The 19,996-nt window shown below is 34.6% G+C and overlaps 2 protein-coding genes across 2 annotated transcripts in view; both read left to right on the plus strand.

The window, feature by feature from the left end:
* LOC149578801 (uncharacterized) overlaps nt 1–19,996 on the plus strand; it is a 120,553-nt gene that overhangs the window by 71,160 nt on the left and 29,397 nt on the right. The window contains exon 4 of the mRNA XM_089831680.1: nt 13,738–13,873. Coding sequence (XP_089687806.1) covers nt 13,738–13,873 — 136 coding nt within the window. The remainder of the gene's footprint in view (nt 1–13,737; nt 13,874–19,996) is intronic.
* Nucleotides 16,249–19,546, plus strand: LOC149578802 (uncharacterized). The gene is made up of 6 exons (XM_089831669.1): nt 16,249–16,908; nt 17,048–17,280; nt 17,396–17,548; nt 17,697–18,097; nt 18,235–18,640; nt 18,775–19,546. Exons 1-6 carry the CDS (start codon nt 16,286–16,288, stop codon nt 19,353–19,355), a joined length of 2,397 nt encoding a protein of 798 aa, XP_089687795.1. The 5' UTR covers nt 16,249–16,285; the 3' UTR covers nt 19,356–19,546.

A 19,996-nucleotide genomic window follows, 5' to 3' on the forward strand; every position in this document is an offset into this window, starting at 1 on the left:
ACATTAAGTCCCAGTCAATTCTGATATTAGACAAAATAGTTCCTCAACAATTAATTAACTTGGAGAATATTGGCCAGAATAAATCTTCGGCTAGAGCAAGGATTTCAAATATTTTTCCAGAACTTTTAGCAATTTCCTAAAAATAAAGCTCGTCTCTTATCTTCACTTTTTCTCCACAGTATAAAACATTAATGTTCTACCCTCAAATAATATGAACAATAGTATTGTATTTGGATTGTTGAGAATCCTGAATATTTGAGACTAGGCATCAGGAATTAACTCATTTCTTTGTGACTTGAAAACTCACAGTACAACCAACTTAGATATATTTTCTGCAACTATACTTCAACTCCATCTGGAAATATTTGGCCAGGTATAAAATATTCTTTTTCAACTCTGATACTAATAAACACTATTATGATGAAATCTCATAAAAATTTCTGATGAACAATTTTTAGTAACCTCACAGGCTGGCAGGAATATTAGCTCTGCTACCATTGTAATATTCCGAAGGATATTTTCCCAATACTTTCCTTAGAATTAATTTTCAGAACATAAAAAGATGAAGATGCAAAATAAACCAAAAATATAAACCAGTAGATTCTCATAAAATACCGTAGATTACGCTATTGCATTATACATCAGCAATACAATAATTAGCATTCAAAAATCCAATCTAAAACACAATTTTACAATCAGATTGGAATACTAAGAAAAGAACCTGTAAACACATGTGAGACACTTGATGTGACGTCTCCACGGACTATGGGTTTGCGTCCATTGTCTACCAGCATGAGGGTTTACGTCCTCACACTGGATGAAAGCTGAAGCTTTCCAAATAACTCTCTCAAGAGAGAAACTGAAATCTGAATCATTAACCAAGCATAGAGAAATGAGCTTCTCGTCCTTTTAAAGACCCAACTTGTGACTCTTCAGCTTCTGTATTCCTGTCCCTGTCCTCGTCCCTCGTGCCAACTCACCTCTTATTCTCTCTCCTTTAATTAAATTGACTTAATAATCCTGTATTAAGTCCTCAAAGATCATATATTGGGTTGGTCCATCAGTTTTAATGTCCCAGAAAAATGGGACATTACAATTTCATATTTTATGAATATTGTAGACATTTGACAATGACACTATATTTCTATTATGTTATTTAGTTTAGCTTTAACTAATTTCCTTTAGAAATTTGCATTTATACTTATGTGATCTATGCAAAGTTGTGCATGTGTGCAAAGTAGCTTCTCTTTATCTCAATTATTTTGTGCTTGATGTTGACTGACTAAATGGTGCATGAAAAAAACTTTAAATCCGTAAAAATCTTTGAATTTCTTGGTTCTTTTGATTTGTGAAGCCTAAATGCCAAGTCTGAGGCTTGTAACACTAGTTTTGGTATCATCTGTAGATTGTTGTCAGTAGTTAGAATCCAATTTGGAGTTCAAATGGTGAATTTATAAATAAATTCGATTATATAGAAGTATTTTCTTTAATATTTTATTATTAATAAGCCATAAGGGGTGACTTAGGAAAAATAATAAACTAATCCCCTTGACACAATTTCCTAGCCTAGTCTGAGGCTTGTAACACTTGTTCTAACATCATCTGTGGATTGGTGTTGTTACTAAAATTTTTGCACACGTGTAAAATTTAAGTATGAAGACAAAAAAAGTGCATGAATGCCATTCATTTCACACAAGAATGTCCTTATATTTTTCATCATAAAATAGAGACAATTGATATTTGCAAATGATGAAATGAATTGTAATGCTGAAAGTAAGTGTCTCTCACACAATTGACTGTGAGAGTAGCCTCTAAAGTCTGCTGATACACATTCTTACTCTATGAAAATGCATAGCGTAAAAGAAAGAAACATAGAGTAAAGAGGTTCATAGGGCAGTAGTCATTGCCTATAATGACTAGTTGTTTCGCATTGATCCATTTTCGCTTGTTTGCTGCCCCGAACCACATCTCCTTTGGACCTCCAAATCCTGCATTTATAGAAGAAAAAGTGTTAGATCCAATGGATCTAAGCAATGACGGAGCATCTCATCTCATACATAAAACATCTATGCTACTCTTATGTTGTACACTTCCATAAAGCAAGTACATCTACCAATAGAGGTCAAGGCAAACAATCATATCCAAAATGTTTTATTGCTAACATGTTTGCTTCCTATGCAAAATCTCATATCTCATAGGTACGCAGGTATAACGTAGGCTCCCACGAGGGTTATTGAGCCTGACGTGCCTATAAGAGATAAGATCAAAGAAGCTGATCAAAACTGTCATGAAAGAAACAGAAGGGCAGCAACAGTGAGAAATTGCAAAGTAACATAATTGAAAGTACAAGCTACAGGAAGATCAAAACAGGGAGCAAGTTACAGAACAAAGTGAAAAGCGGAGATCATGGTAAACAAGAGATAATTGTAAGTCATATCAAGAAGTAAGATAGTGAACACAGTAAGGGTCTGCAGATTGTGCATCAAGAGTACTTCAAAGCAGTGTCAAGAAACTCTCTATAAATGCATCCATGTAAAAGGAAAAGAAATATATCTCATAAATCTGGAGTTGATTATGTTATCTACAGGGAGCTATATCTAGATTCATGACATAGACCAAAATATGTATATCATGCTTAACATGGAAAAAACTCAGTATTTTCAAATTCAAACAACAGAATGAAGACCATGAAAGTAAATAATGGGCATATATCAAGTGTGCAATTGTAGGTAGATAGTAAATAATGGCTACACAAAATGCTTACAGCAACAGGAGAAAGAATGTTTTGTTAAAATAGCAAGGGTTTTGTTAGAAGGAAATAAATTTACATGCCCTTTAATTTCTCCCTTCCAAATTTGCAGGAGAACTCTAGTAATTGCAAAAAGAAGCCATATGTTATGCAGAGATAGCAATTACAGTGAATCAATTTCTTGCTCCACGGTGGCCTAGTAAGATGTCTTCTTCTCAGAAGAAGCAAACTCAAATCCAAGGAATTCAAGAGGATGCAGCAATTGAATTACAACCTTAATTACACTCCACAACATCTAGGACAGAAAGAGAAGCTAACAGTATTGCTGAAGTGCAGATGGCAAGTACAGGAAATGGATAGGACAACTTTTCTAGAAGGTTCAATGCAACTAGACAAGGAATGATTTTACCTTTCAGACCATTGGTAATGTCTTTTCAAAATGTCTAGTATTTTGTTGATATGCCCGTAGAAATGAAAGAGCAAGGTATTACAGAAGACGAACTTCAGCTGCTGAGAAACATCACTGGTGCTTTTAGACCAGGTGTTCAAATAGCTTTAATGGGTATTATTGGAGTTGGGAAGACAACATTAATGGATGTTTTAGCTGAAAGAAAGACTTAAGGCTATATATATATATATATATATATATATATATATATATATATCAGGATTCCGAAAGGTGCAAGGAACATTTGCCAGAATATCAAGGTATTTTATGTGGAATGACGTACATTCTCCTCAAGTTACTGTCTATGAATTGCTCATCTATTCAGTATCTTCGCATTTAGCACCTGAAATAGATGCAAAGACTAAAATATTTTTGCCAATGAAGTAATGGAGCTAATTGAATTAGATAATTTGAAAGATGCCTTTGTGAGCATACCAAGTGTTAGTGGCCTGTCTACTGAGCAAATAAAGCCAAAAACCTGCAATAGCCATCAACAAAATGAAACGGTGCTCGAACCATTAAAATGATAGATGCTCAGACATCAAAAGATTACAGCAAGGGTTTGAATCGGAAATTTCTGCAATAAAAATAAACAATACATGGCTCATGATAGTTATGCAGAGAGGCCCAAAAGAAGAAAGAAGAGCAAAACCCATGTCAATTCACAATGAGAGAAAGAGCCTACGAAATAATCAATCATGGCAATGTCAAATGAAAATCAAAGGCGGCTTGCAGTATACCTTTAGACGTTTTCCAGAAACCTTCAAAGCTTCAGCATTTTGAAAAAATCGCATGGAGAATGAGTTGAAATTGTGGCAAAAAATCAAAACTAGCAGTAGCGACCTCTTGAAGTGCACAAGGAAAAAGTCATCTTCCAGGATTAAAATGGCGGCCAGATTAGGATTTCTCAAACAAAAAAGACCCTTGCCGTGAACCTTTTCTTCTTTCTTATTTTCACTTCGAAAGAATCGAATAAAGAAAACTGATGAGGTTTAGGTGATTAAAAGGAGCGGACTCCAAATCTTATTGATACCTCTTCATAATGCCGAGAGTGAGAGGGCTTTTTGATTTAAATAATGAATCATGTGATTATCAACCGAAACTATATTCATTATTAATTGGGAGGGTTCTTCATTTTATTATAAGTAAATATTGCAATTATTCCAAAAATGTAATTTAATATTATTTGAGTGATATTGTTATAAATCACCTTATAGTGTTAAAGTCTTAGATGAAATATGGAGTCAATAGAAGAGGTGGCGAGTTTTATGCTAAATGGAGGTATCTTGGATTAAGTCTTGGTGACAAGGGGTAATGACATTTATTAGGGGGTCAAAGTTGTTCAGAAAGGAGAGTAGTGGGAGATCCTTATTGCTGATTTTGAGTTTGATGACCTATTCATAGAGTTTGAGTTGACTTGGAGACATAAGGAGGTTTTATAGTCTTTTAGAGAATGTTTGGCAGTAAACTCGAATTAGGAGTTTATCATGATTATTGAAGGGTTTCTATGAGCTTTCAAGGCATTTTTAGTGTATTTTAAGCCAAGTGCTGAGTTCCCTATGGGTTGGAAGGACTTTTTCAAAACAAATATCCTCCTTTCATGGCTCCTAGACCCCATTTTTAGAGCCCTTTTTCTAGCATTCGACCATAGAGGTGGAGTTCGAGTTTGTACTTAATGAGTTTTGCAACTCATTTTAGACAGTTCTCTCTTATGCAACTTTGGCTCGTAGTGATTTTTCTCTATCTTTTGGGCATATTTTTGCATGATTTTGTAACTCAGTTTATGATATTCAGAAGCTACCTTATAGACTATTTTGGCATAATTTTTATCATCTTCTTGTTATTCGCAGAGTGGTGTTCATGTGATTTAATAAAACTATTCATGAAAGCTTCATTTTCCTTTCAGTTTTGTCTCACTTTTGTACCTATTCTGTGATAAATATATGGCACAGGTTGCAGGTTGTGTGAGCAGATGTAATGTGTTCTCCTTTGTGAAAAGTCTCTTTACCTTTACCGAGCAAATAGCCATTTCAACCTTTCTACAAAATATTTATGTACATGCATGTGTTAGGCAAGTTTTGTGAGTTTGGAATTGTTTTATGGTTTTCAAGTGTAAAAGTTCTCTGAATATCACAAATTCGAACTTTAGGTGCATCACCATAGGTTTAATTTTTCTTTTCTATATCTTTCTATCCCTTTCCCTCATAAGTTTTCAAGCTTTGAGTGAAGCATCTGATAGGAACCGGCCTAGAGACCGGAGGTCTCACTTCATTGCATGTGCCACGTAGAAGTGATTCCCATGTTATACTAGGATTACTGAACTCATTCAGTTCAGTATCGGGTGCAAATTCTAGTACTTAACAGGTGTCAGCAGTCAGAATCCAATTTGGAGTCTAGACGGTTAATTTATAAATAAATTTGATTATATCAAATTATTTTCTTGATTATTTTACTATTAATAAGTCGTAAGGGGTGACTTAGTAGAAATAATAAGATAATCCCCTTGGCACAATTTGCTAGCAAATAAATTATAAGTTGCAACTTAAAAAGGTGGTTTTTATAGTTTATGAGAAAATAACCCTCATGTAGACTGATTATTCAAGGAAATTGTCAATTTTAATTAAGTTCATGAAATTGAATATAAATTGCACTAGAAAGTTTTAACCTTTTTGGAGGGAAGGGAAAACTGAATAAAAGATAAGTTTGTGGAGCATTTGAGATATGCAGATTTCAGATTCTACTTGCGCATTTTGGCGGAGAAGCTCTGATAAGGGTTCTACAATGGTTGATCTTCCAAGAACAAAATTTCTTCAAGGAATTGAGAGTTGGACAAAATCCCAGCTCCTTTGGTGACAGGAATTACCACAGATCAGTCTTGAAATTACAGAGGCATCAGTGTTTTGGAGGTTTTGTCAGATCTGATTGATAAATGGAGATATCAGTCGAGGAAATAGCAGATCTGGAGGTCTAGACAGCACATGAAACAATCCATAAGCATCCATGCTTGGCCGTACACTACCCAGGCAACATCCAAATCCTTTCCAGCTTGGCATTGAGCAAGAAAAACAGCAGATCAGTTTAAAATAACTTTTGAGATTGGATGGTATAAGAGATTATAGTCTGCAGAGGGTCCGAATCAGTAAATTGCAAGAAAAAACTATTTCATCTCTAGCCATACAGTTACAGCAGTGATTTCCAAACCCTCTTGGCTGGATGTACACTCATCACAGTGGAAATCAGGTAAAAAAATCAGACTGGAACCCATTTACAGAAGACTGCATGGGAAGAAATCAGAGTTGCTCATAACTTGTTACAAATCAGTTGCTGCTATTTGTTTCCAGACCTATACTTGCCTGGTATGGGTATGTTTGCAAGCTTACAGTCAAATAAAAATTCAAATCATTTCCATTCTTTGGTGTCAAGGTTTTTTTTTTTCAGGCACTTTTCAGCATTTTGCTATTTTTAGCATTGCATCTGTCATCAGTAAAGAAAACGAAACAAAGAGGGATTAAAAAATAAATAAAGAAAAATCAGAAACCCAAATCAAACTCCTCCCATAAAAATGAATTAGTAAATGTATCAGAAAATTGCAAAAGGCAGATCTGAGGGTGGCCATACATCAAATGACTTGCTGCAACATGAAAGTTTCAATGGGATTGAATCCATCATTGGAAGATATGGATTCTGACTCCATGAGAATATTGGCAAAATGGATCTCTAAGGAACAATATATTCGGAGTATTGATTAGATACTCATGGAACATATGCAATGAATTGGATGTGATATAGAAAGTACATGTGAAGGGCTAAAATGGGACCAGATTATATGTAATCATAGATGAAGAATGAGATTACATGTAATTGCATGTAGAAGTGTAATTGTATATGAAAGGAATGGATGCAATGTGCCTTGCGATGATGAGAAAATGAGGCAAAGTGAGCTCTTATAGATATCTTTGAGGAATGGTGAAGTCCAAGTACATGGGCATGTGTGCACATGGAATTTTTTGACTTCTTTAAAAGTAACTTTCAGTCAAAAACAGGTTCTCAAGATGCAATTATATGTAAAGGAATTTTCATGTAATCATGACATGGGATTGGGTGCGAAGAGTGAGATGTGTGAAAGTGGGAATGCAGAATGAGATTACATGTACGTGCAGATGATGGATGGAAATATATCTAATTGCATGTGAAGAGTGAGATGCGAAGCATTATGATATGTAATGATGGGTGTGGAATGAAATGATGCACTTGCACGAGATGATGGAAGGTGGAGTGAAATGAAACATGCTCAGGTTCTTGGGAGAGAACTTGCAACTTCTCCAAAATGAAGAAAAACCGAAATGCAAACAAACAAAAGACAAAAACAAACACAAAAGAAAACCATACTTTTGGCAAAAGACTCAAACATGTCAACAAGCAAGCTACTTCAATATGTAAACTCGAATTTGGAATTTGGGAAAAAAACCAAAAACATAGAAATGAGACTTTTCATCATTTATAAAGGGAAAATGCACTTTCCATGGCATCTATATCAACAAGAGTGAAGCATCAAGCTAAAACATGTATAAAATCAGCAAGATAAGCATGAATTAATTAGCAAGAAGGAAAATGTCCTACTTGATGATTTTGTGCCAAAAATGAAGGAGAAAGAAACTCCAATGTTGAAAATCTTCAAACAACTTCTTCAACCTTTTAATGATGAATGATTAATGAGGAAGAAATAAGGCATTTTCCATGTATATGCCCAAAAACATGGTCAACAAACACCAAAGCACAAGTCGTTTTTGGCAAAATGCATGAAAAGAAACCTGTTTTTGCCAAAAATGTGGTTTTATGAGGGCATTACATGGAGCTATTTTCATCTTAGAATGCAAAAACATGACCCTCAATGTCATATATAATGATCAAAACTCCAAAACAACCCTTCTTTTGGCAAAAACGTGGATTCTAATGGCCCAAATCTGAGCGTTCTTTTTCAAAACGTGGCTCCAAAAAAGGTTGAGAAGAAACATTTTTCACATGATTTGAGACTCCAAATGCATGGAAATGCACAAGGATGCAAAAATGCCACTTGAGGAAAAGATTTCAAGTCATTCCATGAAAGAATCCAAGCAAAACCAACAAAAATGTGTTCTTAGAGGCCAAAGACATGAACGTGTTTGCCCTAAGAGTCAAAAACGGGTTCTCAATAGGGCATTACATGCTTTAAAAGTCCAAACGCACTCTTGGAGTGCTATTACATGTTTTAAAACATGCATTAGGCTTCTCCAAGCCCAAACACACTCTTGGAGTGTATTTACATATTTTAAAACTATGCATCTTGAGAAAAATGGGTTCTCAAGATGCATGTGCATATTTTAAAAACATGCATTACGTGCTTGCCCATGTTAAATGCACTCTTGGAGTGCATATGCATATTTTGAAAACATGCAATATGCATATCTCTTTCTTGGGAGGCCATTGCATATTTTAAATAAAGGCATTTGCATTCTTAGTTCAAAATCTCACTCTCTAGATGCATTTGCATATTTAAAAAACATGCAAATGGGTCTAAAGAATGAGATGCACAACTTAGCTGACTTAAATAAGCACATGACAATTCAAGTTTTGATAAAATATTACATAAATGGGCCATAAATAACATTTACACTATCATATTAAAAATATAATGTGCAAATATCATTTTAGAAGTAATATTTGCTAGAGCATTTGATTTAAAAATAAAAAATTAAATCAAACTATATAGTTAATATAGTCACTTAAGTAAAAAATTAAAAGTAACTCAACTTAAAAATATAACATAAAGTGCACTATAGTTACTTTAAGTGAAAAATCAAAATGATAAAGTAACTTAAAAACATAACATAAAGTGAATTTATGTTATATTTTCAAAAAATGAATGTCAACGTAAAAATATAACATGATATTTTTAATTCGTGTAGTTGCACTTGGAGAGTCCACTTGTTGAGCACAATGTTCATATCTTTTGATTGCCAACTTCGATTAAGCCCTAAGATATACCGAATCGAAGGGAAAACTGAAAGCAATGACTCGAGCAAAACCAAAAGCCAACAAACTCACTCTCAAAAATGGAAGAAAGGATGTTGAAGGCCTCAAAGACCAAGCATAGGCTCGACAAACAAAAAAACGAAAAAGACTTGACGAAAGCCTTCAATAAAAGAATTTGTTATGTGAATTGGATTTGATTGATCGATGAATATTAACCAATTGAATAACAAATTCAATTTAGAGAAAGGCGAAACTAGTTTGACAAAGTTTCATATTGTTACCCGCATTTTGTGGTGACAAAATGCAGGACAACACACCCAATAGCCCGAGCATAGTAACATTCAGCCTAGTTGTTTCCTTGCTTGATTCTTTGTATGTCCAAGCCTGTGACTGACCTTGTAACTATCTTTATCCTATGAGGATTACCTGTCCACTAAAAATCACCTTGATTTCTTGACCGCTCCTCAAGTGCCAAAGAAATTGAATTTGGGAAGCTCTGTCTACATAGAGGTCACACCAAATAACAAGGGAGCACTATCTTTCTTTTCTCTACACAACTTCTCCTCGTGCTTCAACCTATCATGAGCATGGCATATCTCTACTGAAGATAAACCACATTGATAAAGCTCTATTCCCCTACAATAGCTCAACCAATACGATGCTTTCCTTGACCAATTTTCCTATCAATGAAATTCCAATGTGTCAAGTCGATCTTTCTATATTGCCTCGCCTTGGGTAACATATGAGCTTTCTTGCCTTCCAAGCCATGTAGCTACTTGTTATATGCTCCTCTTTTCATTATATATATATATATATATATATATATATATATATATATATATATATACATACATATTTGTACATATACATACATACACATATATATAAAATACATACATATATATACACATACATTATATATATATGCATTGTATATATATATGCATATATATATATATAAATACATACATATACACATACACATACAGATACATGTGTATATATATATGTTTATTTGTTTAACATTAACCTCCAAATTTACCACAAACATATATATGTTAGTTTTAAATTTATTAAATGCAAAAGTGGTAAAAACATTTAATAAATATTATTTTTTGGATCTGCAAGGTTAAGGGGGATTACATAGGGAAAGTGGACTATGAAAGGAATGCCAAAGATGCCAAATTCAATAGGGATATTTTGATCCAAAACTTTGGAAAGGAACACCTAGACCAAGGACTTAAGTAGGTTGTTGAGATTGGTAGGGAAGGTATTGGAAACCTTGAAAGTCTTAAAGTCCGACAAAACTTGATCACCAAGGACAACACAAAAAACAACCTAGACTTAAATTTTTATGATTTGCTTTCATCTTTTTACACCTAGAGGATCTATCTCAGATAGCTCATATTGGATAAGCAATAGGGTGTGTTAGTTCCCAAAACTGCAGATTGGAAATCCAAGAGCTTGCCAATTCTCCAATAGGATTCCACAATCGATTTTCGCTAACGAACAAGAATCACCTTAATAATAATACTTCAATGATTCAAAAGATCAGTGCCTTTTCTTATTCAGGCAACAGAGTCAACTACAATGAAGATTTTCACCTACAACTTTATAAAGTTCTATGCACTTATACTGTCAACAATTTAATAATCAAGATGCAGCAAATCAAATAGATATGCAATCTTAAATTAGTCCATATTGAACTTTAACTCCTATGGTAGGGAGACAAACTAGATAGAGATACATAAACAATTCGATATTTCACTATATGTATGATGATCACATTTAAGATGCTAAATGACCGTGTCAACTTATTGACATTTAAATTGTTTACAGAATTTAAAGGTGATTATAAATGACAAATCAACTGCAATTGAAATCTCCATGCCTTTTGAATAATCAAAAAGCAAAAGGCTTGTATTTATCATTAAAATATACTAAATAAATTTACATTAAAAAATCATCTTTTCACTCTTTATTTCTCCTTACAAGTAAAAATAAAATATTTCCTCTTCAAATGCTTTTTGTCGAATGTCTTGTTTGTTCCATGTCTTTGTATATTTATACCTTGGAAATAGAAGTAAGACGTCCCTTCATTTATGAAATGATACGAGTCTTCTTCTAAATAATATATTCTTAGTTAAATAAACTTTTAGCAATCACACCTTTTCAAACTTCAAATCATGTCCTTTGTTAATAGATGTTCAGCCGCTAAAGTCCTCATGATTATAATTTGGAATTCATAACAATCCTTAGTTGAATCTTCCAACATTATCCTTGAACCATGAGGGATATAATGCTGGATTGGATCCTAACACTGCTGACTGGTCTTCTAGATTTCAACAGCATCTCAGTGGTTTTTGTCATTTCATTCAATGCCCAAGCATACATCTTCTCTATTTGATATTGCCTTCCACTGCTGGAGACGTATGTTGCCGCTATTTGTTGTAAAATTTGAACATTGAATGTTTTCTCATTGACGTGTCACTGCTTTTAATTTCTCTCTCTTGCCATTCGACACACACTGTGTGTTGGCTCCTTCAACTTTACTGTTTCATCTCTCTTCCTTGGTTCAGCGTATGATAGAAAATAACTCCTCTGTTTCTCAACCGGATGCAATCAAGTTTGTAGTGAGGAAGCACCAACATAGACATGTCAAAGAGTTTGTATTTGTTTGAATCGATTTGCTAATTGAATCGTAGACGATTGTATTTGAATGTTGATTGAAAGACCAATATTTGTCTTTATTCTGTCTCGTCTTTTTCTGAGTCATAACCAAAAGAAATCACATCATATTATCACTGCCTTGTTATTTTTTTCTTTTTCTTTATCACTGTCATACATCCTTTGTTATTCGTGTCTTCAAGTCATGTTCATATGCAAGGTCTGCCCATTCTTTTGAGGAACTAAAGCAATCTCTTTTTCTGTGACTTCAGCTCATAGGTCTGATATCCTGTGTCTTTTGTCTAAGAAGTCTGTATAATCAATTCCTAGACCTCCTCAAATATTTAGGTACTTCATCTCAAAACCTTGACTTTGTGTTTCATCAATAAATTGAATCATTAAAATTGCAGCATCTCTAAATATGTCCACCTTTGATATTGATGATGGTGAAACATGAAATCTTTTTGACATTACTGATAATATTTGCATCATAATAGCCCTGTCATGCATCATACAACAAATGGAAGCCTCAAAATTTTTGAGGCTTCATCAGGGTGAATGCAGAGACATGGAAGTCATAGACTCATAAGGGTTTTGAATAGGCACTTAGATGATGGAAGCAAGGGCCAATGAGGGATAAGATGACAACACTTCTCGCATGATATCAAGCTACTGAGAATACATCATGGTATCCCATCATGGAATGATTCCCATCAGTGATGACCTCATCTACCTCAAGTAATGTTGTTTTTTCAAGACCATCTTTGCCATTGCTACAACTAAGAAATTCCTCGAAAGATCTTGACAAACTACACAATTATTTGTTGAACTATATCGGTCACAGAGGAGTGAAGAATTTTTAAACACGAAAGGTGTAAATTCAATGTAGAGATATTGATGTGCATTCCATAAAGCTTGGAGTGCATGTACTTTGTAATGTTAAATAGGTCATGCTAAAAATGTATTCAGTGTAACTCTAAAATTGCCCTAAATCTGGCTACAGGCAGATCACAGTTTCCAAGCTGCATCTGGGCCATACCGTAACTACAATCCTGCATTTATACCAGGAACCCCAGTACATGTACTAAGGGGTCACTTTTACTGCAACCTTGATATAAACATAATATTATAAAATTTATTAAATATTTTATATTTATTATGGATTAATGCATCTGTACCAAGACTGGGAAAAGTAGCAACGTTACTGGTAAATCTGAAACTGACCCCATACATGAGCCAGCAGCTTAGATCACATCCATGTTTAAAGGTTGCTTTCATTGTAAATATTTGTGGTAATATCTTGCTGAAGTTACTGTTAGTGTTTTTAATTTAGAGAACTGGATTGCAACACAAATATTTCATGCTGCTAGAGGATATTTTTGGTTGAATTTATTAGTAATTGATGCTGCTACCCCTTGGTTGATAAAGCCTTTACAAAGATCTTGACAGTTCACAAGAATTTGTGCTTAGTGAAATTACAACTATTTTATTTAGATTAATTTGTCAAGGAATCATGTCTGGTTTGGCTTAAACAATCTTGTAGTTCGACTAATTTTTCTTTAGATCTGTTCAACTATGTGCAAAAGAGATGAATGAATCAAGTTCAACTTCATACTTTTCTTTTTAATAAAAGTATAATCATTTTGGTTATCTTTATGAGATAACATGTAACATTTTTATGAACTTAAAATCTGAGTTTTCCTCCATGTTGGAGGTATCTTAGGTTGTTTTGAGGAGATTGTTCTTAAACTACTGCATTAAATGGTTTGCATGTGCCTAGACTGTAGATTTAGTTTCCTTTTAAAGATTTTTCTTATAAGGTTTTTAAATTTAACTTTTACTATGTTATTGACAATGTCAGGAACCAGATTCTTCTGAGATATAGGATACGCGAATATCTACAATGTGGAATGTCATGGCTGATTAGGCAGGATGCACTGGATATCGCAACAGAAAATGAGACATGCTTATTAAATGCTATTCTTCACCTTTTACAGGTTTGTTATTGTTCTTTTAATTTTGATGGGTAAAAAAGGCTAGTACTGACACGTGCTCGTAAATATATATATATATATATATATATATATATATATATATATATATATATATTAAGTTGAACTAGAAGATAGGCACAATACAATTTAGGATAGATATGCGTAATATCAGAAAAAAGCAGACAAGATCACAATGACCAAGATTTTGATGTCATAAAAATTGGACATCTTGGTACAATATTGGCCTACATATAAACATCAAGGTAATCGTGTTTATGTAGCCAAGAAAATTGGTACTACAGCTTGAGAGAATACTAAAGCATTATGAAGAAAAAGATGTGCTACCGATTGTAGAACACAATTCTACTAAAGAGAGGGGGTGGGAGGTGGGCGAATCAATAGTATATACAAATTTTTGAACTTCAATCGAATTTAAAGTTATTAAACTTTAAATTAAAATCTAAATGTAAGTGAATACTGAAAGCAAGAGAGATGCAACCACACAAGAAACAATGCACAAGATTTTATGTAATGTCCCCATTTTCAGGAGCATCAAAGTTTGAGAGGCTAGCCTATTATTGTGACCCTCATAGGCTAATTATTGTGGATAGATAGAGGGTCTTATGAGGCAGAGGCTGTAAAGAGCCCTGCTGGTAGATTGCTTTTTTTCTTTTGAAAAGTTTGCAATCTTTTTTTTGTGTTTTTTAATATATATTTTTTTATTTGGTTCTTAATAGAATTTTTGAAAGATAACAATGCATGAAATTAAAATACCATCACAACTAGCTCATCTACTTTACTCAATGAATAAGATTTTGCAAATATTATGCACACATTTCATTTTCAGAATTTTCAAAGAACTTAACAGTTGTAGAATGTAATGCCTACCCCTAGTTGACTTTTCAAATTTGTATTGCCGGATTCTTTTAGGTCAGTTTTCTGATTGTGTTTTATGATTATCGGTACTTGGTTATTGGATTTGATTATGTCATTTCATACTTAGTTGATTTATCTGATGAGTTACTTAGTTATTTCATGTGTTTATGTTTATGCTTTCAATGATGATATATGTATGTTCATTTAGTGATTTCTGTATCTCATGATGATTAGTTAGATGAATGATTTATATGCAGTTCCATGGTTACTTACCCCATACTTGCATGTGTATGGTGTACGTGTATGTTTTTTTTATGTTTGACGTTTTTGATGTGGTTGAGGGAGGGAGTCATAGTCACTTGCTAGTCGAGATCCACATGATGTACCACTCCTCGCCATTGCCTGTTTAGTTTAGAATGTGTATGTACATGCTCGGATTTTATGCAGATTGCAGGTATTGGGTATCGACATCCCTGAATTGCTAGGATAAGCGTACCCTATCGCACTATCTCAATGGTATAAGTGGAGAAGTAACTCTTGAGTCCAAATCCTAACCTAAGCCAATTGTCCTAGAAAGCAGGACAAGTGTCTGAGTTGTTTACTTGTCCAAATTCGTCAAGTGATGTGAATTCATGATTTTGACTCTGGAGTTTGATTATGTTCTTTGTCTTTAGTTGAGTTGTCATATTTAGTCTTGTGGGTCTATTGTGATTTTCTGTTATAATTAAATCAAATTAAAATATAATTTAATGATTTAATTTAATGAAAATTTTATAAAGAAAATTCAATATTTAATTATATTTAATTAATTAAATAAAAGAATTAAATTTAAAGATTTTATTTCATAGTTCCAAAAATCGCCATGAAATCGCCGAAATCGCCGAAATCGCGATAAGATTCATGGCTCCCGATTTTTTTGGAATCGGAAATCGCTGGTGGCGATTTTTTCGCATGAATCGCCTGAATCGCCAAAATCGGCGATTCATGGAAAAAATCGCCAGAATCGCCATCGGGTATCGCCAGAAATCGGCCGCGGCAGCAAGGATAGAAAGTTCAATTTTTTTAAAAAAACACATGTTTTATTTGCTTTCTAAGTTGACTTTCCTCTTTGTTATAACCCCAAAGAGCCTTCTATTTGCTTAGTATGAGTAGAAGAGAGGAAGAGTGAGAGAGAAGAAGAGAAAAGAGAATCCATAGGTTTCCAACCGGCAAGAAGGAAGAGCACCAAAGAGATCAGAAGTCCATTTGGGGAGGCCATAAATTGCATTGGGAGCATTAAGGAGTCAATATCAACACTCCTCAACTCATTTGCAAGAGGTAAGTGTTGGTTTTTTTTTTGCATGTTAGTGTAGTATGCATTTTTTGTTAAATTTTTTTAGTGTTCATTTGCAAATCTTGAATGTTTTTTATTTTTAGTTTTACTAAATTGCAAACTAGGGTTTGTTGTTTTGTAGTTTTTGTTTATTAGTTGCAAACTTTGATTTTTTACATGAATTTTTTATTGCAGCAGCCCTTTGCTTTCATTTTCCAATTTTCACAATGGGTAAAAAAGATGAATGCTGGAAATATAATGAAGAGTTTCCTAGGAGAACCAAATATCAAACAAAATGTATATTTTGCAAAGAAAAAATAAATTCGGGAGGTATCTATAGATTGAAATACCACATTGCTGGCATACCTGGCCATGATGTCACAGTTTGCACTCAACAAACCGCTGAGGCAAAACGCTCTTGTTTAGTGGCATTAGAAAAAATTGAACAAGACAAGTTGACTAAGAAAATGCAACTTGAAGGGTTAAGAGGTATTGGCTCCCGTGCTCCCACATCCGCAACCGCATCTACATCTGCAAGTGCATCTGCATCAGCTTCCGCATCCGTAGGTTGTGTTGGGGAGGGTTCTTCTAGGCCTCCTTTTCATCCTAGTGCTAGTGCTCATGTGAGTGTTAGTGGTAGTCGGTCTCATACTGAGACAGAGTCCAACACCAACCTATTGCGGCCTAGAGTGCGGAAAAGCAGAATGGATAGTTACTTTGTGCCCCGCACTACTCCTGGCTCCCAACCCACGCTTGAGGGCATGGGTTTGAACAAGGAGATTCATGATGCTGCCAGAAAAGAGATTTGCAAATTCTGGTACTTTTGCAACATTCCATTTATTGCAGCCAGGTAATTGATTCTTTTTTCTTTGTTATCTTCAAAGTTAAAGTTAAAAGTAAAAGTAAAACTTTAATTATATCTACTTGTTTTATGATTTTAGTTTTTGACATCTAAATTTCTAATCAATATCATTATCTATTTGTGACAGGACTCCTTATTGGCAGAACATGATAGATGCAGTTGCCATTTGTGGTCCGGGGTTTAAAGCCCCAACTGAGGCTGAGTTGAGTGGATACCTCCTGGAGGAAATGGTTGAGGATATGAGGCATGAGCTTGAGGACAACCGAAAGGAGTGGATCGAAAAGGGTTGCACCATCATGACTGATGGTTGGACAGATAGGAGGGGAAGAACACTCCTCAATTTTCTTGTATCCTGTGGAGGTGATTGATCATTCTACTTTCCTACATACATAATTTTGAATCGTGATTGACTATTTCAAATTTTGATTTGTTGATTGCTAATAGTAATTATAATTCGTTGTTTTGTTACTTGTAGGATATACGATGTTCCTCAAATCCATTGATGCTTCTGCTCATGTAAAAACCGCCACATACTTATGTGAGGTTATTGAGGAAGTTATAGCAGAGGTGGGGGAACAACATGTGGTGCAAGTGGTGACGGATAATGCAGCAAGTTATGTTGCTGCAGGTAAACTTTTAACTTTTTAAGTTTTGAAAATAAATTTATTTGAATTTTGAACTTTTTCTAATTCTAACTTAGAATTTCTAAGTTTCCTAAGTTCTAAGTTCTAACATGTTTGAAATTTGAATTTCTAATTATCTTAAAATTGTTGTAGGCAAACTTTTGATGGAGAGGCACCCCACCATATTTTGGTCCCCTTGTGCAGCACACTGCCTTGACCTCATGTTGGAGGAAATTGGCAAACTTGAGTGGGTCAAGTCATGTGTGGAAAGGGCAAAAAACATATGTAAGTTTATTTATAATCATTCATTTGTCCTTAGCACAATGAGGAAGTACACAGGAGACAAAGAGTTAGCTCGTCCAGGGATCACGAGGTTTGCCTCGAATTTCATCACCTTGCAGTCCTTGTTGACATCAAGGGATGATTTGAGGAGCATGTTTGTTGGGCGGGAGTGGATTTCATCTTCCTATGCTACGACCACTGCAGGGATAGATGTGGTGGATTGCATATTTGATGATGATGGTTTTTGGAAACCTGCTAGAGAAATACTTAAGGTAATTTTATTGCAATTTAACATTTAATATTTTACAGTTTACTATGCTAATTGTTTAATGATTTAGTTTTACCTTATATTATTGAATTATTCTATGTTTAAGTTTTGACTCAAATTTTTGTTTTACTTTATATGTAGGCCACTGAGCCTCTTGTATCTCTCCTACGAACTGCTGATGGGGAGAAGCCCTCTATGGGCTACATATATGAGGGCATGGATAGGGCCAAGGAGGCCATTAAAGCTCAGTATGCAGGAGTGCAGGAGAAGTATGCCCCTATTTGGGACATCATTGATAGGAGATGGCAGAATCAGCTCCACAGACCCATCCATGCAGCAGCTTACTTTTTGAATTCGGCATTTCGTTTCCGTCCTAACTTCAAGGCGGATGAGGAGGTTCTCACCGGATTATATACAGTGATCCAGAGGTTGAGTACTGATGAGGATAGCAGTGCTGCAATTATTGAGCTTGATAAGTTCAATAATAAAGAAGGGCCACTTTTCTCTAGCAGGGTAGCCATAGATGCTCGGGAAACAATACAGCCAGGTAAAAATTAAATAATATATTCAATGTTCATGAATCTAGATTCTAAACTTAAAGTTGATTATGTAATTTTAGAGTTAACTTGTAATTTGTAATTTGTAAATGAGACTAATTATTTTTATTTTCCCTTATTTCAGATAGATGGTGGCAAATGTTTGGGGCCACAACCCCAAAACTTCAAAAAATTGCCATTCGTATTCTGAGTCAGCCAAGCAGCGCTTCTGGATGTGAGCGCAGTTGGTCCATGTTCGAGCACATCCACTCGAAGAGGAGAAACAGGTTGACAGTGCAGAGGTTGAATGATCTTGTCTTCGTTCATTACAACCTCCGTCTTAGGATCAGACAGATTTTGGGCACTGACTCCTCTCCGATCATTCTGGAGGAGATTGATCCAGAATCAGAGTGGCTCACAGAGGTTGTAGATCTAGTCTTCATTGAGGAAGACCGTGCGTGGATTGACCAGGTGGATATAGAGGCTGAGGCAGCTAGAGCACGTTCTTCAGGCATTGGTAGACGCACACGTGCACGCACAGACACAGGCCCTAGCGACATTCGTGAGCCCATCTTATATGCGGGAGATATGGCTCGACAGTCCTCTAGGACCTACATTAGACGCCTTACTACTAGGCAGACTGGATACTCAGAGGCTGAGGCTGAGGCTGTAGCCGAGCTTGAGGATGATGTTGAGGATGATGATGACTATGAGCCTGAGGCTTGAGCTGGAGCCTTGTTTTTATATTTTGTTTACAGATATTGATACTGAATCATTGATAGACATATGTTTCAAAGTTTCAAACTTTCATGGATCTTCATCTTAGATTCTTACATAAATTTATGATTTGATGTCTTATGGATCATCTTACATACATTCTATGATTTAAATCATTATGATCATTTGATTTCTATTTACTTCAGCTAGCCTACAATTTACATTTTAGAATCTTAGATAACATAGTTACGTATGTGATGGATTTTATGTTTCATGTTTATGTATGTTAAGTTTTAACTTCTATTTGATGATGTTATAGTGTGCTTAAGTTATATTCAATAAAGGGTGCATGAAATAAGTTTTAAATTGTTAAAATCTTTAAATTTAACGGGTTTTTTCAAATTTGCCGATTCATCGCCGATTCATTGCCGATTCATTGCCGATTCACGATTCGATTCGACCTTGCCGATTCCGATCCGATTCCGATTCACGTTTCTTTGTTTTATTTAAGTTATAATTTTGGCGTGTTTGTATTTATTAAAATTTAATTTAATAATAATTATTTAAGAGTTTTATTTCTATAATAAACTCTAAATAATATTATTAGTTGAATTAATAAAATATATTATTTTAGAAACGTCTCATGATTT

This window comes from Cupressus sempervirens, chromosome 1 (genome assembly GCF_028749045.1).
Source record: "Cupressus sempervirens isolate cs-2001-9-10 chromosome 1, ASM2874904v1, whole genome shotgun sequence".
In the NCBI taxonomy this organism is placed as follows: domain Eukaryota; kingdom Viridiplantae; phylum Streptophyta; class Pinopsida; order Cupressales; family Cupressaceae; genus Cupressus; species Cupressus sempervirens.